This window comes from Rousettus aegyptiacus, unplaced genomic scaffold, assembly GCF_014176215.1.
Source record: "Rousettus aegyptiacus isolate mRouAeg1 unplaced genomic scaffold, mRouAeg1.p scaffold_m13_p_1, whole genome shotgun sequence".
Taxonomy (NCBI): Eukaryota; Metazoa; Chordata; class Mammalia; order Chiroptera; family Pteropodidae; genus Rousettus; species Rousettus aegyptiacus.
In genome coordinates this window covers 172,836,897-172,860,925 of record NW_023416284.1, presented here as the reverse complement: position 1 = coordinate 172,860,925, position 24,029 = coordinate 172,836,897, and the positions used below count along the sequence as shown (strand labels likewise).

The 24,029-nt window shown below is 40.3% G+C and overlaps 1 protein-coding gene and 1 pseudogene across 6 annotated transcripts in view; both read right to left on the bottom strand.

Moving 5' to 3' along the window:
* Positions 1–24,029, bottom strand: part of SASH1 (SAM and SH3 domain containing 1) — a 208,287-nt gene that overhangs the window by 38,068 nt on the left and 146,190 nt on the right. For 5 of the 6 annotated variants that reach the window (XM_016160134.2, XM_016160132.2, XM_016160131.2 and 2 more), the window contains 2 exons: positions 23,476–23,588; positions 16,787–16,888 (listed from right to left, as the gene is read on the bottom strand). In XM_016160134.2, the coding sequence (XP_016015620.2) occupies positions 16,787–16,888; positions 23,476–23,588 (215 nt within the window). Of the gene's footprint in view, positions 1–232; positions 15,392–16,786; positions 16,889–23,475; positions 23,589–24,029 lie in introns of those variants that run through there. The other variant, XM_016160136.2, reaches the window with a different exon arrangement.
* On the bottom strand, positions 17,457–23,463 carry LOC118600446 (annotated as a pseudogene).

The following is a 24,029-nucleotide window of genomic DNA, read 5'->3' as shown; positions in this document are numbered from 1 at the left end:
ATATTCACTTTTCTCCTCCAAAAGCAATGCCTTAGTATTGAGTGAGCATGCCAAGAAAGAATGCTACAGAGTTACAAGGTCGGGAAGCAAGCAAGGAAGGAGGGCACATTCTAGAGGAATTTGAAAAGAGTGATGAAGCATCATAGCCAGGAGCAATCAAGAGCTTTTCTTTGAAGTGACAGAAAGCACATTTTTTTTTTTCTTTCGCATTAAACATACCCTGGGAACTTACCGGCTTCGGCATTTAGCAGGCCTAAGGGGCAATTCTGAACTCGCTGCTGGTCTCCCCACCCCCTCCCCACTTCGAGACCGTCTTCTCCCTGGTTCGGCAACTCTGTAATCTCAAAGCGAGGATTAGGCACTTCTGGAACGTGTTCCTTTGGAGTTACATGATCAGACAGGCTCCACCGGCACAGCTTACGATCCGGAGGGGGTAAAAAAAAAAAAGTGAGGACACTGGATTCAATTAGCTGCTTTCTGCTCGCTGACTGTGTCCCCAGTTACTTGCTAACTGCATAACTTGTAAGAAAGGCATAAGTCATCAGCTCTAAGCAAATCTCCTATTCACCACAAGGAAAAAAGGGAGTGTTGTACGTGGCAAACAATCCCTGTTTTCACTGACGAAGGCTCCCTGACCTCCCGCTGGCCTCCAGTTCCTTAATTACTGTCTATGGAATTCCAGAGAAAGAAAAAAAAAAAAAAAAAAAACGGGAGAATCTGAGCAAATCCCGACCAGGACTGTCCTTTACAAGTGACTGGTCTTAAAAAAGATCGCGTTTATAGATATTGTTCTAAACACCCACTGAAGGGAGCAGTCACGATTGAAAATAGACACCTCTCAATGGCTATTTTTGAAATTACTGAATTACAACTTATGATTTTGGTTTTCTCCTAAAGTCGTTGCTTTCTCTGTCTCTGTCTCTCTCTCCCAACTCCTCTTTCTATTTTAACCATGGGAGTCAAAGGCAGGATCCTTCCCCTTCATGGACCCTTCTAAAACTGTCTTATCAAATGGTTTCCACGGTCATCTCGGAGCGGCTGAGTTCTCCTGTGTTCTAAGAAATATAAGCATGGGGACTGTTTCACAAGATGATCATTTAATTTTCTCAGGGGTGTCTGGGGAGCAACAGACACATACCGTGACTTAAAAAGAACATCGTCTAAGCAAGACAGGACCGAAAACCTCTACGAAGTTTCCACGTCCTGGGTCGCAAGTCACGTGTGTATTTTCAGGGCTAAATTCCCTCAGTTGAGAAAGTCATGATTTCTCACTTGTACAGTTCAGCCGCCACTCCTAGGTGTCTCTCTCATTGTGTGGGTCTTTATTTATGCAAAGGCCCCTCTCTTGGTAGGATGTCACACAACACAATAATCCTCATTTTTACCATGACGAGGTCCCAGGCTGTGCCACAGACTGCCTGGGCTCATCCTCTTTCCTAGAGCTCCTCTGTCCCCTCTCACTCTTCAGCAAAAATCTCCCTTTCCTACCATTTTCTAACCCAGAAATGTCTCCTCCCATGCCTTGTAGAATTTCCTGTTATTTCTCCCCACCAGGGTTCGCCACATCTTCCCTATACTGCCTAGTCCCGCATTTCACAAATTTGTTCCCTGACACATTCTCTGGTTTTGCATTCCCCCCTTCCCACTGCTACCTGAGTGCCCACCTGTGTCACAAACTGTGGCAGGTGCCTCTGCGACATTGTGCATCCAACACCTGTGTATACCGAATGCTCACAATTCCCAGGCGCTGTGCTGACATTCACGTATGATCCCATTCCACAGACAGTGAACGGCGGAGTTGGACACGCCACGGTTTTGCTCCCTGCCCTACCCCTCCGTGGGCTTTCTTCACTCGAGACTGAGAACCACCCTGCAACGCACCATTACGCTTAAGATTCCTTAGAACGGTCACTGGAAGCCCTTGGTTGAACTTGCTACCTGAAGAAAACTAAGAAAATGCGGATGCCCCCCTGAGAGTCGGGGTACAGGAGAGAGGGAATCTCAAAGCCTCTGGAGCCAGGATAATCCGGGCTTAATTTCCAAGTCCTCCGGCAAATCATTTCACTTCCATGGGTCTTAGTACTCGTCCATGTAAACTTGGTCTAATAACATTTATCTTAAAGTCTGTTGCTTTAAAAACTGCATATGCAAGTGCCTAGTTACATCTGCGGTCTGCAACCGACTAGAATTCAAACAAGACCTATTTTACTTCTTCGAAACTGCTGTTTTGGGTGCTGTGCAAATGGCAAAGGTAAAGAAAACACATGAAAGCTAGTGATATGGCCAACATCTGAACCTGCGTCTGAACAGGTTGCTTAGATGCAGAGAAAATTCTGAGCAGAATTAGGAACCAAACATTGGAGTCGGGGAGGAACAGGCTCAAGTCCCCTTTATGCTACCTGTAAACAGCGTGTGTGGCCTTGGGCATGTTTCTTAACTTCTCTCATTTATCAAAAAGGCAGAGATAAGCTGCCTATGGTTCTGGAAGAGATGAAAGGAGACCCTGAATGTGAGGCCCAGAGGCTCAGGGCCTGGTTGGGGAGCACGGCCCTTGTTGGTGTGGGATTCATGGGAAGCTGGGCATTTACAGAGCCGGGGTCTGTGAGGAGGATGGTGTGGAGGACACGTCTACACCTGCATACCCCTTAACCATCGCTGCCCCGACTCAGGACGATTCAGGTATTTATGGAGATACTCAATGTTGGGTTCCACACGGGCAACCAACATGGCTCGTCCTTCAGAGGACAAGAATGTCCACAGGGGCAGGACCGTATCTGTCCCCTACTCCTTGTACTCTCAATGCCCAGTGGAGGGCCCACCCACCGTAGGCCCTCACTACTTAAGTGTGTAATTACACGTGGAATAAAGAGATTTAAACTCTCCAGCCCTGCAGCTCCCGGCCCTTACCGTGCATCACAATCAATTATGGGATTTCTAAAAGACTAGGCTGAATCAGGCCACCTGGGAAGCTTCTTGGTGGAGGGAAGGTAGAAAGAGTGGGGACACGGAAAGGACCTTGCTGGTCCTACTCACTGAATAGTGGACTCGCACTTATCCAGCACACAATAGGTTTGTAAATTTGCTGAGGACACATTTCAGCATTCGATTCCCACTCTAAGGATTTGTCCTTTACCTCTTCAGGACAAAGTCCGAAGGCCTCATGGAACATATGCCTTCGCATGGTCAGAGCCCGACCCTTATTTCCAGCTGCAGTGTATGACATGCTCTGCTCTGTGGATACTACATGGCAAGGGGCTCTCATTCTGGCCAAGGGGTTCTCACCCTCTTGAGTTGCTCTGAGCATCTCAAACACCCTCGCTCTCACGTGCCTGCACGACTTTGCACTTGCACTTTGAATCCTTTCTTGGAACTATCTCTGCCCACCCTACCTACATACCGAGCTCCAACTCATCCTTCGCGATTCAGTCCCATGCGCCGCCTCCTCTGGAAAGCCTTCCTGGCCTTCCTCCTCATTGTCCTTAGGCTGTGTGGTCGCATGGCGACCTAAGCAGACCTCCTCACAGGACTTAGCATGATATACTGTAATCACTGTACTACTTAGCTCCTCACTAAACTTCATGAGGACAATGAACGGTGTGGTATTCACTTCTGTATCTGTGTTTTAACAATATTTATTGTTTATGGTTGATTGCATGTGATACATGTTTAACTATAGACAATTTGGAAAATGGAGAGACACAAAACAGAATGAAAAATCACCTATATTCCCTTACTCTATAGAAAAATTCATAATATTTTGGTTTATGTCCACCCACTTCTCTCTCTCTCTCTCTCTCTCTCTCTCTCTCACACACACACACACACACACACTATACAATCTTGTGTTTTTATGTTTTGTTTTGTTTTTACAAACAAGAATGACCTCGTGTTCTCTAGCTGCTCCACCTCCCAAGGTCACTATCAGGGTCCCCAAAAGCCTCCCTCACATGAACAGAATGGTCTAAGCAAAAACAAAGTCCTCGCTTATAAATTGTGACCCTCTTTAAGCCACACTGCTCTCTCTAAAGGTTCTCTTTAGAGAAACCTTGCAGCCCTCAATAAATGCTGTTCAAACAAAAATACTGTTTTATAACCTCCTTTTAACAATTTTGAACATGTTCCCATGTCAACAAATATTCAACAAATGAAACATAATATATTAACAATTCAACAGTGTTCAGTCATAGAAGCATACCATAATTTAAGTAACACCCTCATCATTCATATTTGCATGTTTCCAATTTTTCAGTATTATAAACAATCCTCTGGTGAATACTTTATCGTAAAATTTATAACACATCTACCATTCTTTCTTTAGATAAGATGGTTAGACTATAGAATTGGCGGGTAAGGGAAGGGGCATATCTTTACTTGTTTTGAACATATTAACAATTTGCTCTACACAATTGCTAACACTGAATATTGCAATAGTCTTTTCAACTTAGATAAGTAAAAGTAGTATCTATGTTTGCTTAATAAAAATTTCCTGAATGAAATGAATGAATGAATAAATGAATGCAGTGAATCAAGGCATTAGGAAGAGCGGGGTATATATAGAAAAACAAGTTAACTGGCTTTATGTGGACTTAAAAGGGTTATATAGTCTAGAAGTCTGGGGCGGGGGGTGTGGTGGTAGAAAGGGAGCCCAAAGAAATTCAGAAATATGATTCACAAAAGTCAACGGAGGTACAGGGATTGGGACACGGAAGAACTCACCTTCGGCTGGGGAATGGAAACATGCATGCTTCAGTGAGGGGACTGGCACTTGCCAAGGGTTGGGGACATGTCCACGTTCCTATGTGAGCCTAGAAGTCCGGTGCTTATGTGGCCTTGTGGCCCCACTCCTTTCCCCTGACCTTAGATGCCTGCCTGTCCGGTTAGAGAAGGCTTCGGCTGGTGCTGGTGCCTTTATAAACAGCATGTGACAACAATCAACAGCAGCTTTGGGCCCTGCTCTTCTCCAAGCTGGATTTCATAATCCCTCCAACATGCCTGATCTCCCTGCACGGGGCCAAGAAGTGATGCATTCAAGGTCACTCCCTACCTTGGGGGCAGCATATTGACTCCGGGTGGGTATGTTTAAGATCAGCATGGTCTGGCTGTGGCAGGGGACTTCCGGTCACGACCATCAGATTAATGTTATTTTCTGTGTTTATAAAAAAAATTCGTCTCGCTCTTTAAAGAAGCCAGAATTACTTTAAAAAGTGTTTATGAGTTGTCAGGGTAATAAAATATGAAACACATTGTGAGTTTTTCTTTTTTTTTTTTTCCCAATTTCACAAAGAAGTCAGGGAAGGATTCATCTGTTTAGTAAAAAATATTTTGCTCATTAGCTGGTGATATCATTGTTCTCTGAAATGAGAAGATTTTTGTCAGCATATGGAAATAAAAAAATAAGATTCCATTCTTCTCCCAGAAGTACGGTGTAACACTGAAATAATCTCTCTGGCAGTTTCTGACAACTAGTTGTCGCCAGATTTAGAGAACGAGGAGGAGAAGGAGGAAAAAGAGGAGGAGGAGGAGGAGGAGGAGGAAGAGAAAATAATTATGTGATATTTTTATTTGCAAAAAGTATGGGAGAATTTGAGGTAATATTACCATCCCCTAGGGGGCTAATGCTTGTCAGCACTTAACTGACTTAAGAAAAAGTTTTTTAAAAAAGAAACTATGAACCAAAGGAGCAGTGAATGGATATTACCTTCCACGTAACCTCTACTCGATTAAACCCGTGAACTTTGAATTGCTTTTAATCGCCCCAAATTATGTTGTTACTTTTCCCATAAGAAGAAGGGAGAAAATATAAGACCTCAGAAGTCCCACAGCCAAGTCTAGAGAAACTTAGAATGCAGGTAAAGCCCACACACCCCAGTTTTCCACTGTGCTGTGGAGCAGGAAAACCTTCTTTTCTTCTCCTGAATGGGGGTCAGGGGAGGTAAAGGGAAACGACTTTCTCTTCACCTTGTAAACCTTTGGAAGATTTTTCTTCTGATTGAGGTTGTCTCCCTGCCCGTTAGTCAGAGAATCCCATTGTTCACATTAAGGTGAGTTAACAGAGAAGCATTAAGAAGACAGTCGACGGTGTCGGCCAAAGCAAATCTATGGTGTCAGGGGCACTCAAGATGACAACAAAACACCAAACCCACTCATTCCCAAGTGCATTCGGGTCTCATATGGCCTATGCCATGGAAAAAAGATGATTCAGAACGGGACTGCCAAGTAGGGCAATTGCATGTTCGTTAGAGGCGCTAGTTTCTAGAGCTGATGGTAGTTCTCATCCCAGAAGTGGGAAGTCTCCTCAGGGATTGGGTGGTGTTTGCAAAGTCATATTATTTTTATGGCATTTAACTCTGACTGATTCACGGGTCAGGCATGATGACTTTTTGGATAGGGCTGCAAACGACCTTGCCTAGGCACATGACAGTGTAGAAATGAGAATTCATGGAGCGACATGGAAACAGAGAAAAGGTACAGACACTAAGTTCATTCCTCCGGGCAAAACACAGGCCACCAGCTCAACACAGTCACCTGTTGCAACTGGAGGCAGGTGGGCCAATGTTGCCTCCTAGAGTTACGATCTACAACCTTAACATAATTCTCCTTTTCTCTGTGGAATAAATAATAAACAAATTTACTTCAATCGAGTTCCTTCAATAAGCAAATTTACTTTCAAATTATAGAAATCTAGGCTGAATCCTTAGAAAGGAATCATTTAGAACTAGAAAGGGTATTTGTGGTTACCTAATTGGCAAAACTATCAGGTTCGTGATGATTGCTGAAAACCGAACCACAGAATATATTTCCCACAACAATTAACAAAATGAGCAACAGCCCCACTCGAGGGGTGTGTGTGTGTGTAAAAGTGAAAATATTCTACCAAGTGCAACCAAATAAAGGCACAAACTCTAATATTAAACTTTAAAACTCCATGATCAAGTTAAGAAACAAATTTCTGAACACCAGTGAAAACGGCCCTCACTTTTCTAGAAGTCAGATTGGTGGAAACTTCGAGAATTATTTCATATAACCTCGAATTTGGAAGGAAGTAAACTGCGTAGTCTTTTTATCTTTTTCTGACCTAGGGGTAGTGAAAATTACTTCAGGAGAGTAATGAGTGAAAAGAAGAAAAGTCATTAGTAAGGCTGATCCTGATTGAAATAAAGCCTCTAGAAATTCACCAGGAACTGGATAAATGAATTAAGCTATGCCCCACCCAGCCCCCTACCCATAAACTAAGTACCTTGAATCGTGATGTAGTACATTTAGCAAAATCTTAGGTGAGAGAAGGCAGAGCCCAGGTAACCCAATGAAGATCACTTTCTACCTCAGCTGAATTTCCACTTCTCTGGCCATTATGTCAGACTATAGCAAGAGCAAACATGAATGTACCACAAAATAAAGCCCTGAAGTGTAGCTCAGGAGAAGGGAAAACCATCTATTGACAGCTAGCATGGCAAAAGGTCAAAAAGTAATCCTCATTTTATCAGCACATATAGAACATTTGACCCAAGCTACCCAGACATGATCAAAGTGAACAGAAAATGTATGATAATTATTCAAACAAACTACAGCAATGAGAAAAAAAAAAAAAAAGGAGAGAAGTATGGGAAAACACTTTTGATCCCATCCTCCTATCAGAATAAAATACAATGTAAGAACAGGAAGAAATTCCTAACAGTTGCTTCATTTTAAAAAATAATAAAGAACACGAATTCAATTAAATGGGACCTCAAATGCAAGGTGAAAAACATAAATGATAATGAATTTTAAAATTACTGTCATAAGGAAATAGAAGACCAAAATAACCGATTACAGCAAATTTCAATGAAATTTGTGAATAAGAATTAGCAAATAGAATCTATATCCTAGAAGCCAAAATATTGATATAGAGAAAAGCTATATTATTTAAATCCTTTTTCTCATATGACCCGCATCTTAAGATGTACCCAGCTCTTCACCTTGGCCTTTGACCTTGCCGCTCCCTCTACCTAACATGTGTTTCTCTTCCTTCTGTTGGTGAACTTTTACTGGGTTCCAGCCAACTTCTCCGGAAAGGCTTCCCGTATTCCTCTCCCTGGGGCTTAATGGGCTTGCTGTGTTTACTAATCGCACTAGGTGAGATACCCCAATTCGGTCCCCAACAGTGCTATCCACCTGTCCATCCCTTCTTCTCAAACACAAGCACCCCGTGTACAGGGACTGGCATGTGGTAGGTACCCAATAAATGTCCGAAGAATGACTGAACAAAAGAATGTTCAAGATGTCATTGTTTCACCTACACTCCGGGTAAAAAGGACAGGGCAAGAAGTGTCTTTTTAGGAGCTAATGATGCGATGCTGTCGGCGTCATGCTGGTGAGAGCACAATCAACTCTGCAGTGTGGCGTGGTACGAAGAAGGAAAGGAACGGGGAAAGAGAAGAGAACAAAGGGACACTGCTATAGAAATCATTCTGTGAATAATTGGAATTGGAATTTGAACTTGGTTGGGTTAAAACATCGCCCTTCAAATGAGTGTCACTGTTTCATGACTGACTATATATAGTTCTTAAGAGTTTTGCTATAATGGGCAGCTATGGTGACTTAAAATTCAAATGGACCCTAAATAGGGGATAGGCAGTCTGATAGGCAGCCTGTGGCTTCAATAAGCGGGCTTAGGTTAGAGGTGGCCCTTGGTCTGGATCCTATTCATGAACCACAATAGGGCCTGGGTCTCTCTCCAACCCATGCATTATATAAGATCTGGCAATCGGGCAAATGATTTAAGGAGGAATTAACATGTGATAGATCAATAGTATTAAACAAGTGATGGAAACCCTCTTACCTCCAACCTCCCCTGAGGTTACTTCCATGAGCAAAATAAGAAACTGGCATGCAAATCCAAATGCCCATTCCTAACCCAGATTATGTTACAAATATCTATATTTAGACAGAATCAGCCAGCAGGGGGAACGTGGTAGGTATATCCTGTCTGCTATCCATGTATTAGGTCGGACAAAGGAAATTGCCATTTTTATAGTTCAAAAGCCATTATCTCCAGTTTCACATGGCTCAACCTAATAAAAGAAACAATAGACTAGAATGCATCAAAAGCAGTGTTAAGTTTAAATTATTATTATTTTTTAATAGGTACCCTCAGGTTACGTAGTGCTCGAGTATTTCTGTCATTACTTACGTTTGTTCATGGGGCCCTTTGTATGTTGAGGGGAGTCTGCAGGCAGCGCACGCAGCTCCCTGTAATCGTACAAATCAGTGGCGATAGAGATGCACCTAGTTAGTTTGCCAGGTGCAAAAAGCCCAATTTCCAGTTATTTTGGGGCCTGCATGAGAGCGCCCTCTAATCTGACACACCCACACACTCAAAGAGACCATCTTATTAGCACTGCATGACCCTTGACAATTTCAGTACAATTTACTGCTTTTTCTTCCCAAACGCTACTCCTAAGGCCAAACAGGCTCACTGAAATCATACCAGACCCACTTACTAAATAAAGCCACTTACACAGTAACACCTTCTGAAACAAAAAATAAACTGCTGATGCGATCGGCCAAAGCACAGCCCAGGAAACATGCGCTATTTATGATAAGCTTTTCTGACAACTCTAGCCTATCTGCTGTGATACGTTAAGTATAAGCAGCCACCATGTTGACGATAGGTACAAAAATAGCACTTTTTACAGGAACTCGAGAACCCTGAGAATAACAGTTAACAGAAACTGGAAGATCTTCACATAGAGTAACAGAAGCTGCTGTTCACTAGGTGTGGACTTTGCGCCACTTCATCCTTGCGACACCCATATGGGATAAATACGCTTGCCCCTGTTTTCCGGATGAGGAAACTGAGGCACAAAGAGATGAAACTATTAGCCCTCAGAGGCAGAGTTAACAGGCAGCAGGGCAGGGATCTGACTCACGTCTGTGAGCTTAACCAGTCCCCTCGCCTGCCCACACTGGGCAAACGCCTGGCTTTCTGGAGACCAGAGCCTCCTTCTTGTCTAACTGTTTAAATACCATGACGTTAAGGACTCGGCAAACACACTCCTCAAATTTTGGCCCTTGTCCCAGGAAGACGGCTGGGATGGGAGGGTGGTGTGGAATAAATGACAAGAAGTCATCTAAGCAGTGGTTCACAGTTAGCTTACATCCAATTAGAACAAAATCCATTTTTCTCAAAAGACTTCGCTATGTATATTGTTCCAACGGGGTGACTGTGCCTCTCAGTCTCACCGTAAACAGGTCTAAAGAATCATGACATTCACTCTTCTAAAGAGAATTTTAATATCTCATTTTACTATCATTTTAGGTTCAAAATCATCTTCATTAAAATAAGAGCAATATTTCTTCACATTTCTTCCTGTACATTCCCATCCAGCCAAATAAAAAAAAGAATTTATAGAAGGTCTCCATAAAAGACTGAGCAATCACCTGAAGGCTTCGAATATACATTAAAAGACCAGAATCACTAAATGTTCTTTTTAACATAGTTATATTTAGAAAGATTTAGAAAAGTGTTAAGTATTTGAGCACAATTGAGAAATGAGGAGAAAAGAATTACTGGTGTCTGCTTCAAGAACACAGGACAGAAATGCCCTCAGGCAAATTATTGCTAAGTCGTAACTTTTTTTCTTTCTCCTGGTCATATTACAAGTCAAATGAGTAAAACTCTTCTGTTTAAGAAATAAACAGCCGAAAAATACATGACAACCATCCTGTGTTTAAGCTGTTAATACAACCGCTAAGGCTTCAACAAGCAGAACCATTTTCCAGCCACGAATCAAAACTTACCTTGCCAATTAGAAAACTGTAAAGCTGAGACTCATGTATTAAGAGTTATGGGAAAAGATTCTCTAGGGAAAGAGATACTAAAAAAATAAACACCATTAAAACCAAACAACTTACTCAGAAACGTTGTTATTTTTATGCTTGGAATCTATCCTCTCTTAAATTTTCTTAAAGAACACAAAAATGTAAGAGAATAAAGGTAGAAAGGTCAACTGTTTTTGTGAGGTTACCTTGACTATACCCATAATGCAACTCTCATACTGTGTTATATGTGAATCTTCACATAATTTTTGCATCCAATAAATATTCATTCAATCAAAGTCAGCAAAAATACAAAAATTATATATCTTTTTCACCTGCCAGGAATATCGAAAGGTGAAAGAAAATCTTGCATATTCATTATGGGTTTTTTCTTTTTTTAATCTTTTGAGATCAAATTTCCCCAAATGAGATAGCTAATGATATTGGTTTATATTTTCTTTTAACCCCTTTGAAATATAAAAATAAATCTTGTGATAAATTTTAATTTATAGACATGGTCTAGAAGTTCACCCTAGTAAAAGAAACATATTCAAAATAAACACATTTACAATCTTTTAAAAATCTAAATATCTAAAAAGAGCACCATGGCTATATGATGCTCTTCAGACAATGCCCCTCAGACAAGCAAATGGCCACATCCATCTCCTCCCAAAGGGACACTCTGTGAGTGCGCCACAACATTCTGTATTGATTGATTAAATCATTAGCCGTTTCTTTGGCCGCAACAGAAATTAAGCCATTCACTATAAGAACCACCAAAAAAGTAACTTTATAGAAGATTCTCCAGGCTTTCAGCACATTATCTTCCAGGAAGTTCAAGGTCTAGTCTACGGCAACCTTTTCTTCTAAAACAGCAAGTCTGAATCCTCTGGTTCAATGACAATGGCTGATGTCGAAGCGAGTGAAATGACTGAAAAGTCTAAGGAAAACCTGTCTGCTGGCAAGAGACAGTGTTATGGTTTATAATTTTAGAAAGCCTCAAAAAGATTTCAAATCTTGCATTATGCCACCCAAAACATCTTATAATATGGTGATATTTTAGGTGAGACCTTGAAAGTCCTCAATCAAGGAAATACTTAAAATAGGATTTTGTAAAAAAAAGTGGAAGAAGTCACCACTCTTGGTGTTCTGTTACCCAAACTGCTGGGCATAGTTCAACCACACGGCTCACCTGTAAATCAAGCCAGGTTGGTGGCAAAGATATATTTGGAGATGGAATGAAAAGCTATAAAGAGATGTACACACAGACGTAAGGTATTATTATAACCCTGCAGTTAGGACATCATAGCGTTCTTTGCACAAATATTTCCCAACTCTAAATTTCCCCCATTGTAAAAGTGATCGGTTATGAAATGATGACTTGCTTTTCAAAATAACTCAAGTCATAAAATGTTTCCCTATGGTGAAATATTGGTTCATCCTAATAAGGAACTCCAGATACAGAAACACTATTCCGACTTTTTCTGGAACATACTGTGTATGAAGTGAAGCAACTGAACAGGACCAATAAACTCTAAGAACTCTGGTGTTTTATTGACCTTGTTGCTTTAATTTTTCTTTATATATTATATGCTTAAATGACATCAGAATCCAATAATTTTCAATTTGACATGTTTTTAGAAAGATGTTTCTCCACTGCAAGCACGTTCATTAATATTTAAGCACCAGGTACAGATGACCAACTCTTAACTACCAATTTTGTTAAACCATAAAAAACTATGACTTACCTAAACTTATACCTTGAGGAAAGAGTACAAACCCTAGTAGGATGAAGAGCATAATTGCTTTAAGCATTTTCTTAACCAGATGGTAAACTGAAGGCACAGAGTTGAAAACTTAAAATGAGAGCTCAGACTCTTCCCCCACCAGGAAGCAAATGAAAACGAAACTTACCAAAATAAATTTTAAAAATTAAAATAAAGATTCAGATATTTAATAAGGAATCAAGTTAAGTACTCAAGCAGAAACTCTTTTCACTACTCAAACACTCACAACAAAAGTTTATTATTAATGAAAAGCAGGGGATTCTCTTCTGGCAAAGAGAAAGCTATTTTTCACTTCGCCTGTTAACTATCTTTAGTACTTTACACTCTTGAAAACCAGGAATGTGAATGTGGATTTACTGTGAGGCAACACGCATTTATCTCATGCCAGTTATGGGGGAGGGGAAGCCTACGAAATCAATGCCAATGAAATCCGAAAGCACGACAGACATCAATACAGGCATTGAGGTCTGGTGACAAAGGTCTTACGGTCCCTGAAACTTTCATGGCCTGGGCATTCCTGACTATGGCCAGTGGGCTATCTACATCTCAGTATAGGAAAGAATTAACAGAAAACTGAAAAGCCCTGATTCTAGCACAAAAGATAATCAAAGAGCCTAATGCATGGAGGCTGCATCAGGACATGGGGAATTATCTGAAACTAATCACTCTACCAGGCAAATCTAAAATAACCAAGAGGGAGTATTTTGGATGAAGTTTCTTGCCAAGTCTCCATAAAAACACCGGACAGACTAATGTCAGAGAGGGCGAGTATCATGTACATCAAGATTGCAATCAAGTTCAAGCAAACTTCAGTGCCAAAAGTGGTCGGCTGCAGTAATGAACAGTGACTGGAAGTGGCCTTGCATGTTAGTAGAAAGTCGGCCAGCAAAACACACAGGGTAAATGCTACTGCTTCATAAAACTGTCTCCATTGCTGAGTGGCCTGCCTTTACCTACACCCCTCAACAAAAAGAGAAGTTGTTCTTTACAGCTTCTGGAAGATCGTGCTGGAAATTGAGGGGGCATATGGTATTCCTGGGCCTTTCTCCAATAGGACGGGCTGAATTTATTTTTGAGCCATCTATGAAAAAACAGTTGCCAAGAAGCTAATAATTTAAGCGTGTGCCTGGCATCTTGTATGCGTGCGCACATGTGGGGGTGACTTTGACCTCTGCACTGCAGTGTTCATACCCGTCTCCCTTTCTCCTTCACGTCACCTTTGGAGCCGAATGTCTACACTATGCCTGGTTCATAGCAATTGCTCCACAGATGTCTCCTAAACGAACAAAGGAACGCTCAAGAGAATGAAACGTCCCAACTTTAAGAAGTACCTATTTCATTCTGACAATTCATATTGAGGTGATGGTTCTGAGTCACCCTCTGAAAGGGGTCCAACGAACCAATACTTAATGATGCTTTCTTAGCAGCGTGTTCAAAATGCCTAGAGTACTCAATTTATACTAATTTGTTCCCTAAATGAGACAAGCCTCTCCCCTTGCTATCTAAGTATGTGGGGTTTTACTGCAGACCTCGTTCTCAGAACGAATAGTCTTATCACTACCCCCTCGACTCAGACGCTATTATTCAGGACAGTACACAGTGGGTTGATACTTAGACCCACTGTGGACAAGCAGGTCTTTGTGCTCTCCCCCAAGCTGGGTCTGACTCACATCAGTCCTGAGTTACTGTATTGACTCTGGATGATTCCTTAGGTTCATGATTTACATTTATACTATGTCAGTCGTTAAGAGTTGGGGATAAGAGAACGAACCAAAAAGGCACAATGAAAACCATGGACATTGTTCTTTTGATTACCTCATAGTCCCAGGACACACTGCTGGCTAGCATAGGACACATTTATCATTATGAATAGTAACATCTCAGTCTCCTTCATACAAGAGCAAACCAGGCAGAGTTTCTAAATTAATAATCTTTTGGGGTTTTCGTTTTTGTTTTTTTAGCTGCAATGGAAATCTGGTGCTTGGTTCAGGATATCAGGGAAAAGAAAGTCGTCGGCAGGTTATATTTACCTCTGAGAAGCCATCACTTGTTGCTTAAATGCGAAGAAAGGCAAAGACTGAGTCTGTAGTTGCAAAACATAAAACATGCTCTACAGCAGCCAGGAAGGATAAACATTCAAATACAACTTTGTTTACTAAATATTTTTAAACATACTATATGAGCTGGACACTGACCTAGGCACTCACTGGAGACACACAGTAATACAGCATGCCATTCCTGCTTCTGGAGCTCATGACTTCCAAGGAGGCTGAAATATGTATGATAAATTGGCACTCTAGGGTAACTGTCAGGCTTCATGTATACAGCTAGTTTAACAAAAGCACAGAAGAGGAAGCAATCAACTATACATGACAAGGTTAAAGAAAGTTTCATAGAGGAGGTGGCAGTGAGCTTCACCACGCAGTATGCTAGGCTTTCACCTGGAAAATTCTGAAGGAAGACATTTTAGGTGGAGGAAATTGCTGAATGAAAGCAGAGAGTGTGAAAATACAAGATGTATTCAGTAATTCACGCAGGACCCAGTGTGGTGGCAATGGAGACTATTTGGGAAGAAGGTGGCAGATTGGAGTGGAGAAACTGATTGAGGCAAGATCACATAAGGTCTTGAGTGTGCCAAAAAGTTTGGAATGTATCTGATAGATACATTACTGAAAAACAGTCAGGCTTTTCTGAAATATAAGATTGCAAGCAAAGAGGTATATGTTTAAGAAATAAGATTGGCTATATGTATATAAAATATAAAATAGGAATAGAAATCCCAGAAATAAACCCTCACATATATGACCCATTAATTTTCAAAAATGGGGATAAATCCATTTAATGGGGGAAAGGACAGTCTTTTCAACAAATGGTTCAGGAAAACTAGATATCTACCTGCAAAAGAATGAAGTTGGACTCATGTGTTACATAAAAGACCTAAACTTAAGAGCTAAAACTATAAAACTCTTAAAAGAAAATACAGGAGAAAATCTTGACGACATTAGAGTTGGCAAGGATTTCTTGGACTTGATACCAAAAGTACAGGCAACAAAAGAAATTTAAAAATCAAGTATCTGATAGGAGATTAATAACCAGAATATATAAAGAACTTCTACAATTTACAATGAACAATAAAACAAATAACCCAATTTTAGAATAGGCAAAGAACTTGAATAGGCATTTCTTCAAAGATATGCAAATGGCTGATAAGCACATAAAACTTCTTAGTCACCAGGGAAATGCAAATCAAAACCACATTGAGATATCAGCTCACACCCATTAGGATGATTATTATCAAAAAAAGATGGGGGTTGTGGGGTGGGGAGAGGCTCACAAGTGTTAGTGAGGAAGCAGGGAAACTGGAACCTTCATGCGCTGCTGTCAGGAACATAAAATGGTACAGTCACTGCGGAAAACGGTATGACCGCGTCTCAAAATGTTAAACATAGAATTACCTTATGACCCAGAAATTCTGCTGCTAGGTATATACCCAAAAGAATGGACAGCAGGGACTCGAACAGATACCTGTATACCAATGATTGAGGCAGCAGCATTATTTGTAACAGCGCCAAAGTAGAAATGCTCAAGTGTCTATAAACAGTTGGATAAACAAAATGTGGTCTATACGTACAGTGGAATAAGCATCCACTTAACACTTCCATAAAAAGAATGAAGTTCTACTATATGCCGCAACATATACCAGAAAACACTGTGCTAAGAGAAATAAACCAGACCCGAAAGGACAAATATTCTATGATTTAAGTTATATGAGGTACCTAGAATAGTCAAATTCCTCAAGACAGAAAATAAGTAGAATGGTGGTTGCCAGGGACTCTGGGGAGGGGAGAAAAGGGAGCTACTGTTTAACAGTGATAAAATTTCTGTCTTCGACGATGAAAAAGTTGTGGAAATAGATCGTGGTGATGATTGCACAGCAATGTCAATGCACTTAATGCTACTGAACTGAACACTTACACATGCGTACAATGGTAAATTTTAAGTTATGTATACTTTACTACAATTAGAAAAAAAAACCAAACCCGTACTATTCTGTCAACGAATTTCTATCGGGTGAAGAAAACTTTTAAAAAGAGACACTCCTTTTCAGATCCAGGTGAGAGTTGGGAATTGTGAGACGACATCGCAAGGCTAAAACTGTGCAGGCAAAGTAGCCAAGGTGCTCAAAGAGAGAGCAAACTTACATTGCAGTTTGACGAGCCATCGAATGTGGGGTAAGAACCGTCTGGCCAGTCGGCAGGGTCCAAGGCCGCTGACTGCCGGTGCTGGGCTTCATACTCCTTGAGCTGTCACAAGAGGAAAGGAAAGATTGAAATGGAAATAACGGCCAACAGTGTCTACTATGCAGCAAAGGGAATGCTTTGGGCATCTTCTTCATGCCACTGTTGGTGACAAAGGGCCACCAAAGACAAAGTTCTCAAAACCAAAGGAAGATTCATGCCCTGCCCTGCTGATTGTCACCTAAATCAAAGCAACAGACACAGCAGACTCTTTATTATATATTCCAAAAAGAACCTTGATCTCCCTACAACATCGAAACTCATCTTGCACAGTTGTCCTATAAGTTCTAAAACAGAAATTGTCTGTCGTTTGGTTCCTGAATTACCTCTCTTTGTAGGAGACATGATGTGGTAGACTATGAACATCCTAGTAAAATAGAGGTGGAAGCCTGATACTGATTTACACAAATCACTTGCTTTTCTTGCTCTAGACTGCTTCAAGTTACCACCAGTTCAATGTCATCACCTAATAAACGTTATGGGGTGTATTAGGGACCATGTGGGTAAAAGGAAAATATCAAGGTATCTAGAATATGTTCAGAGACATTTAAAGTTGGGGTTTAGAGACTAGGTTTCTACTTTTTGGAAAACACAAAGATGAGTGAAATATAACAGACTATTAGCAAATTTAGCAGAATTAGATGAAGGATCTTTCCCAATGGCAGATATGAGAAGTTCCAGGTGTATTTTCACAAAACATGTAGAAATTTAACTCTGCTACATAACACAATGGAGCTGTCACTGCATCAGAATTCTACTATAGAGCAGTTTTTAAATATAAATTTAAGATATTGATCAAATCATGTTCTGTGAATGAAGGCACCGAAAAGCAGAAATGATCAGACCTGACAGCCCAGGAGGTGGTGTTGGAACTGTCCTCAACCACTGGAGTTAGGCGGATGTGGCAAAGCCACTACTCTGACAATGTCCCTCTAGTAACTTTCCAAGAACCTAGTTCAACTATGCAATACTTTTCTGTGCACACATGTGACAGGAGACGGACCGGGGCAGGCAGACAGCATTGATTAATGAGTAAGAACTTAGCAGCAGAACCAAATACCAGCTAAGAGCCCCTGGGCAAATTACTTAATCCATCTGTGCCTCAGTTCCCCCGCCTGGAAAACAGGGGAGGACCATAAAGCCATCTCATAGGACGGTACCCAGAATTAAGTAAGATATGCAGCAAAAGTCTGAGCACACTGCACCTATGCAATAGACTTATTATCACAGCATTATTAATGTCACCCTGTGGTTTCGGATAAATGAGAACTCAAAGTCTATACTAACTGCAGGTATTTGCGCTTTTGTAATCTGGGACACTAATATCACTTTACTCTTTCTAGTACATTAGGGGCGTTTGTATTGTTCTAACCTTTGTAGTACATTTAAGTTACATGTTAGAATGCTCTTTCCTTCCAGATATATTGGTTTCTCAAATGCTATAATCTCCATGTATGATTGGAATAAATGTCAGGTAAAATACGGTGTTATCATTTATTTTTTCCAGGTCTATGCTATACTTTTATATCCCACCTTAGACCTAACTCCTAGGAGCCACTAAATGAGCTTCATCTTTAAAACCAAGACAAAGCAAGACAAATTTCTAACTAGTCTATTCTAAACAAAGTTAATATTTTTCTTCTGCTATCTGTCCATTTCCGTCACTTCCTTTGGGACCTGAGAGCACATGTGCTTCTTCTGACAGAGATTCAAGTGTGTGCTCTGTCCAAATTTGCCACCTATTTTTTTAATTATCCTAACTTCAAAATGCTATATTTTTAAAGATCCTGTTACAAAACAGTTGCTAAAAAATTTTTTAAAGTGCATTTTACAGGGAAAAAAACAGCCTGGTTATTATTTACATAATTACATTTTTGATATTCCACTCTGCTCCTGAAGAAGTTTTGGCTTAACTACGATTTCATAAAGAATAACAATTTATGATTTTATTCAAAAATTTATATATTTTAAGGCATCTTTGTAGAGTTTCAGTTGAATTAAAATAATATTTTAAGGAGTGTGTGAGTGTGAGTGTGTTTGCGTCTGTCTGTCATGCATTTGAGGAGGAAACACTCCTTACATCTTGTTTTCCCTTGCCTTATAGTTTTCTTACAGTTGAAGTCTATGACATGATTCTTATGAGGGGATAGACATCTTTAGTAGATTAATGCTTATTCCATTTTAAAGACCTTTAGGGAGAGATATTCTCAAATGTTCCCACCTCTATGAGTGCTTATTGCAAAGAACATTTAACATTCTATCTACTCTAAATCCCCTTCAGCTGCAATTTTAATTCATATCTTTTTATTCTGTCCTCAGTTGATATTCAAACAAAATAAAACAAAACACTCATCTGTATTTCCTTCATATGGTTGAGGACAGTGGTTAAATTATTGTATACTCCTTTTCTGAGATTAATCCTTTCCAATTTCACCCCAATGGACCTTCTAAAAAAGAAAAAAAAAACTCCCCATCCCTTTGTTGCTTCCCTATGGACCCTCTGACCCTCTCCACAAGTCTCTCTAATTGTTCAAATCTCTGTGATCGATGCACAATAGCTGCCGTGAGGAAATAAATAACACATATAGTGTTCCAGTTCATAATTTGGTACCGTGGTATACCAGATGCCCAGAATGCCTTTATAAAACTGTTTACCTCCCCCTCAGTTCCTGTAGGTATGGGCTCACACCTCTATCCTACTCTGGAGAACTATCCATGGTTGATTAAGAGCTGTCTCTCCACAGGTGCTTAGAAGGCAACTCCCTCCTCCCTGTCAGTTTTCAGCTTCTTCTTCTCTGGTATGATAAACTCTACAATTCCATTCACCTTCCAGAGCTCCCCACTCCCTAAAGAACTGGCTGAGGCTAGACTTCTCCTGAGATCTCATCTCAGTCCAGCTTCTTCCTCTGCCTCTCCTGCTTCCTCCCCTCACTCAGAGTTTTCTTCTGAAAACTATCCTTTAATACATCACATGTACAAGAATCTTCATCTCAGGCTCTGCTTGCAGGGAACTTGACGTAAGACAGTTGGTGTTAGAAAAAGTTCACAAAACCAAACATCAATCAAATTGGTGACACACATTAAGTTCTTTTAAAAAAAATTTTAAGGACTTTATTTTGGACTTTCACACAGATGTGCCCTTATAGAATCAGATGCATATTTAGCAAATGGATAAATATGTAATATTTAATAATTATGTCAAGGTACAAAAGCAGTCTTAAGTATTAATAATTATATTTTTTAGAAAATATGATTATTAAATCATAGTCACAGATCTATTTCTACAGACAGTGCTTCTAGGTAAAAAAGTGGGCTTACTTTCTACCCTCCCATCCTCACTCACACGTCATAAAAATCACCCAGAACAATGAAGAACCTGTGCCTTCCAAGGAGCTCATGGTTTTTCTAAACTTTGCAGAACTAGTCAAGATGTGACTACTCTAAATTTACTTGCCAAGAGCTTTTTATGCTCTTAAAATTAGCACCTGGAAATTGTGTTATTTAGAATACACCAGTTATCTAGATCTCCCTAAACAATTTTTTTTTCTACTAATAAGTTTGATTTCCTAAAAGCACACATAGTAAGTATCCATCATAAAACTACTAGAAAATGTTTGAAATGCCACTAGACTCAATGGAAATATTCAGTTAATAAAATTAAAAAATCATAAGTTAAGCCGCTATCTTTTTAAATGACACACAAAAAAACACACTGAGTTGTTTCATAAACTTGATGATCTTCGAATGCTTGTGTACCTTGCAGTAATATTTTATACATTACTTCTTCGTAGCCTTTTTCATTTGAAACTTGATATCAATTACTGGGTTTTTAGGGTATGAATCATGGCTACACACTTCACAGTGGGAAAATATCCATTGATAAGATCAAATTAATACGAACAAAAACGTAATGGTTCAACTTGTCTTCTTCATGGAAACACAGGCAAAAATTTCCCCAATACATGGATGTATCTGGGGGGTACACCCAGCTCCAAATGACACACAGGCAAACTTCTCTCCTGATGCTGGGTTGTCCTATCAGGATTAAAGCCTAGGGACTTTATCCATGGGGCTTTAAGCCTCTGATTAACAGAGAGAGAAACATTGCTCTGATGTCACGGAAGACTGTTCTCATCCTGGTCATTACAGGAAGTCTAAATCTTAATGTTTCTTTTATACAGTAATCAAGTAAATTTAGATCCTTGAGCTGGTCATAAGTTCAAGACTATTTTCTGTTCTAAATAACATTTTTTTTTTTTTTGAAGTGTTTTGTCTCTTCCAAAGAGAAGCCCATCCAGGCACTAGCAGCTCCGGACACACGCTGCCCTGCCAAGAGCAGGCCAACGAGCTTCCCGCTTCTTCATCACACCCACCTTTACGTGCAGAATCCAGTGAAGTTTAAAGGTTATCAATGTTTAATTCGACCTGTGTTTCTGGATTGCTTATACAGAAAATATTCTTAATCTCTTGATGGGCTCTGTACTGAAACTAAGCAAAGGCAGCCAACCTGGTAACGGACAGGCTGCATGGCTAAAACCTCCACCCAAATCTGCACACAGATGTGCCACCTTCTCCCGGCCATGTAAGCAATGGCTGACTGTTAAAACTGTGAGCTCAGAAAGAGCTTCATACTTTTTCTCTTCCCAACTCTGAAAGTATTCCTTTGTTTCTTTTTTCAGTTATAGAAACATGCTACTTAAAGTGGACCATGTGAAGGCCACTTTTAACGTTTCCTTCTACTCCAAGAAAACTGGATTAGGCACATCATAGGCCACTCTGTTCCCAAACACAGGTGCTGTCCGACAACTGCAGGCATCTCTGCATTCAGATCTTCATTTTTACAATTAAAAAAGCACTGTAGCAGCATCACTCCCCAGAAAGTAAGTAAATGTCTTGCCTATCATGGTAAAACTACCATAGGTCCATATTTCTCATATGTATTTTCTAAGAACTCAAGTGGACTTTCCCCAAAAGCTATGGTATATTCAAGGAACAGAATCGAAGAGAAAAATGTATGGTGGACATTTTGCTCTGGCTGGCAGCTAGGTAGGTGGCTGAACATGTGGTGGGGCAGGCAGACCAGGCCGAGGGTGAAGGTACAGGCAGAGGTGATCAGCAGCATGGACAGGAGGTTGCCCCTGTCAACTGCTCCATCACTGCCCCAGCACTACTTTGGTCCACCGGAGATGCTAGGGGTCTAGATCGCCTCTGTTCTTGTGACTTGACAGAGCAAGAGAAGCTAGAAGATGGGCATCTGGAGATGGCCCTGGCTCTCAAACTCAATCCTATCTTCTACTGTCCTCAAGTTCTTTTTTTCTTCTTCTTTTTTTTAACATTGTCTCTCAGCAACAAATTAAAGCTTTTTTCAAACTATTGAGGTTTGGAGTCGGGTATACTGAACTAAATTAAATGTGCTATCTGGGTTGAGGTTATAGATCTTCAAGATTCTGCTTAATGATAAAGTCATAACTCATTCAATGGTTCCTATAACTTGAAAGTTTTCATTCGTTTCTAAACCTTCCTGATTTATAACTTGCCCACACAGCACTGAAGCAACTGTTCAAACTGAAAAATCCAAGAATCAATCAGTCAGTCTGCTGGGCAACAACAAAGCATGAAATCTCTTAATAATTGCTACCATAAATGCTACTCAAGTGTCCCAAGACTTAATTAGGCTTCTCTTAGTACCTAAGTTAACTCTGAAAAAAAAATATGACACAGTAAACTATAATTAATATCAACTTAGAAATGAAGCAAGCAAAATTTTTAAGGTGTATCTAAAGCCTTAGAGTATTCGAAATTTAGTTTGTGGAAGTATCTTATATAACTGATGTTCATAATGATTGTAACATATTTAATTTTTATTTAGCTTTATTTAATTTTTATCATTAATTACATTCTTAGCAATCTTTTTAGAAGGCTTGTGAACTTTTGTTTTCTTCATTAAACTGGTCCAAGCTCAAATATACTTGCCATTCATTCATTCATATGTTCAGTGAATATGGAAATTTCACATAATAATTTCTCATAATGTGAAATGCTTTTATTAAGTAAACAGAATGGAATCAATATTTTTTATCTGATAACAAGGGTACCTGGTGACTACCAAAAGTAGCATCAAAATACCATTCCGAGTAATACATTCCTATGCCCTTTGAGGCTCCTAATCCTAGTTCATCTAAGGTGCTTTAACAAATTACCATAAACCTGGTGGCTTATAAAACAACAGAAATTTCTCAGCTCTTGAGGCTGGGACACCCAAGAGCAAGATACTGGCAGATTTAGTGTCTGGTGAGGACTTGCTTCCTGCTTCCTAGACAGCAGTCTTCTTGCTATGCGTCCTTACATGGTAGAAGGTGTAAAGGGAGCACTTTGGGGCCTCTTTCATAACAACATCATTTATCCCATTCATGAGGGCTCCACTCTGGTCACCTCATCACATCCCAAAGGCCCCACCTCCAGATAATATCCCATCGGGCATTAGGATTTAACATATGGATTTGGCAGGAGGGACACAGATGTTTAGGCTAGACATTTTTAAATGTAAGGAGGTCAAGTACTTATAAATGTAAACCAAATATCTTCCCTCTTACCCTAGCGAGTGCCTCTTCAATGGTGATCATCTTCTCCTTGACCATCATCATCAGCTGAATCCGTTCCTCATCACTCATTGTTATCTCGCTTGCCACATAGCCCACATCTTCTCCTAGAGAGCGAAGATAAGAACAGGAATGAAAACAAGAAAGATAAAGCAGAACGCCAGTCTTGAAAGTTCGTCATCTAGGACTACAGAAGGATGTGATTCGGGCACCATCCCTGTTGTGCGTCATCGTCAGAGCAGCAGGGGCCGTATCGGTCGCTTCGTTGGACGCCAGTGAGCCCAGCTCTGATGGGAAACAGGCACCAAGCACAGCTATGGATGTTACCAGCAGAAGAGCAAATCCTCTAAAGGCTGAGCTTTTGTGATGGAGAATCTAGTGGAGGAGTTTTGGAAGAAAGTAGACAGCCAGTGAGCGGTAGGGCTGAGACCTAATTTAAAAACCCAACTAGAACAGACAAGCATTCCCTAGGCTCCTTGGCTGAGGGTCAGTCCCTATGTCCTTCCATTTTGAATATGAAAGAGAAGAAAACACTTTTGCAAGGAGGG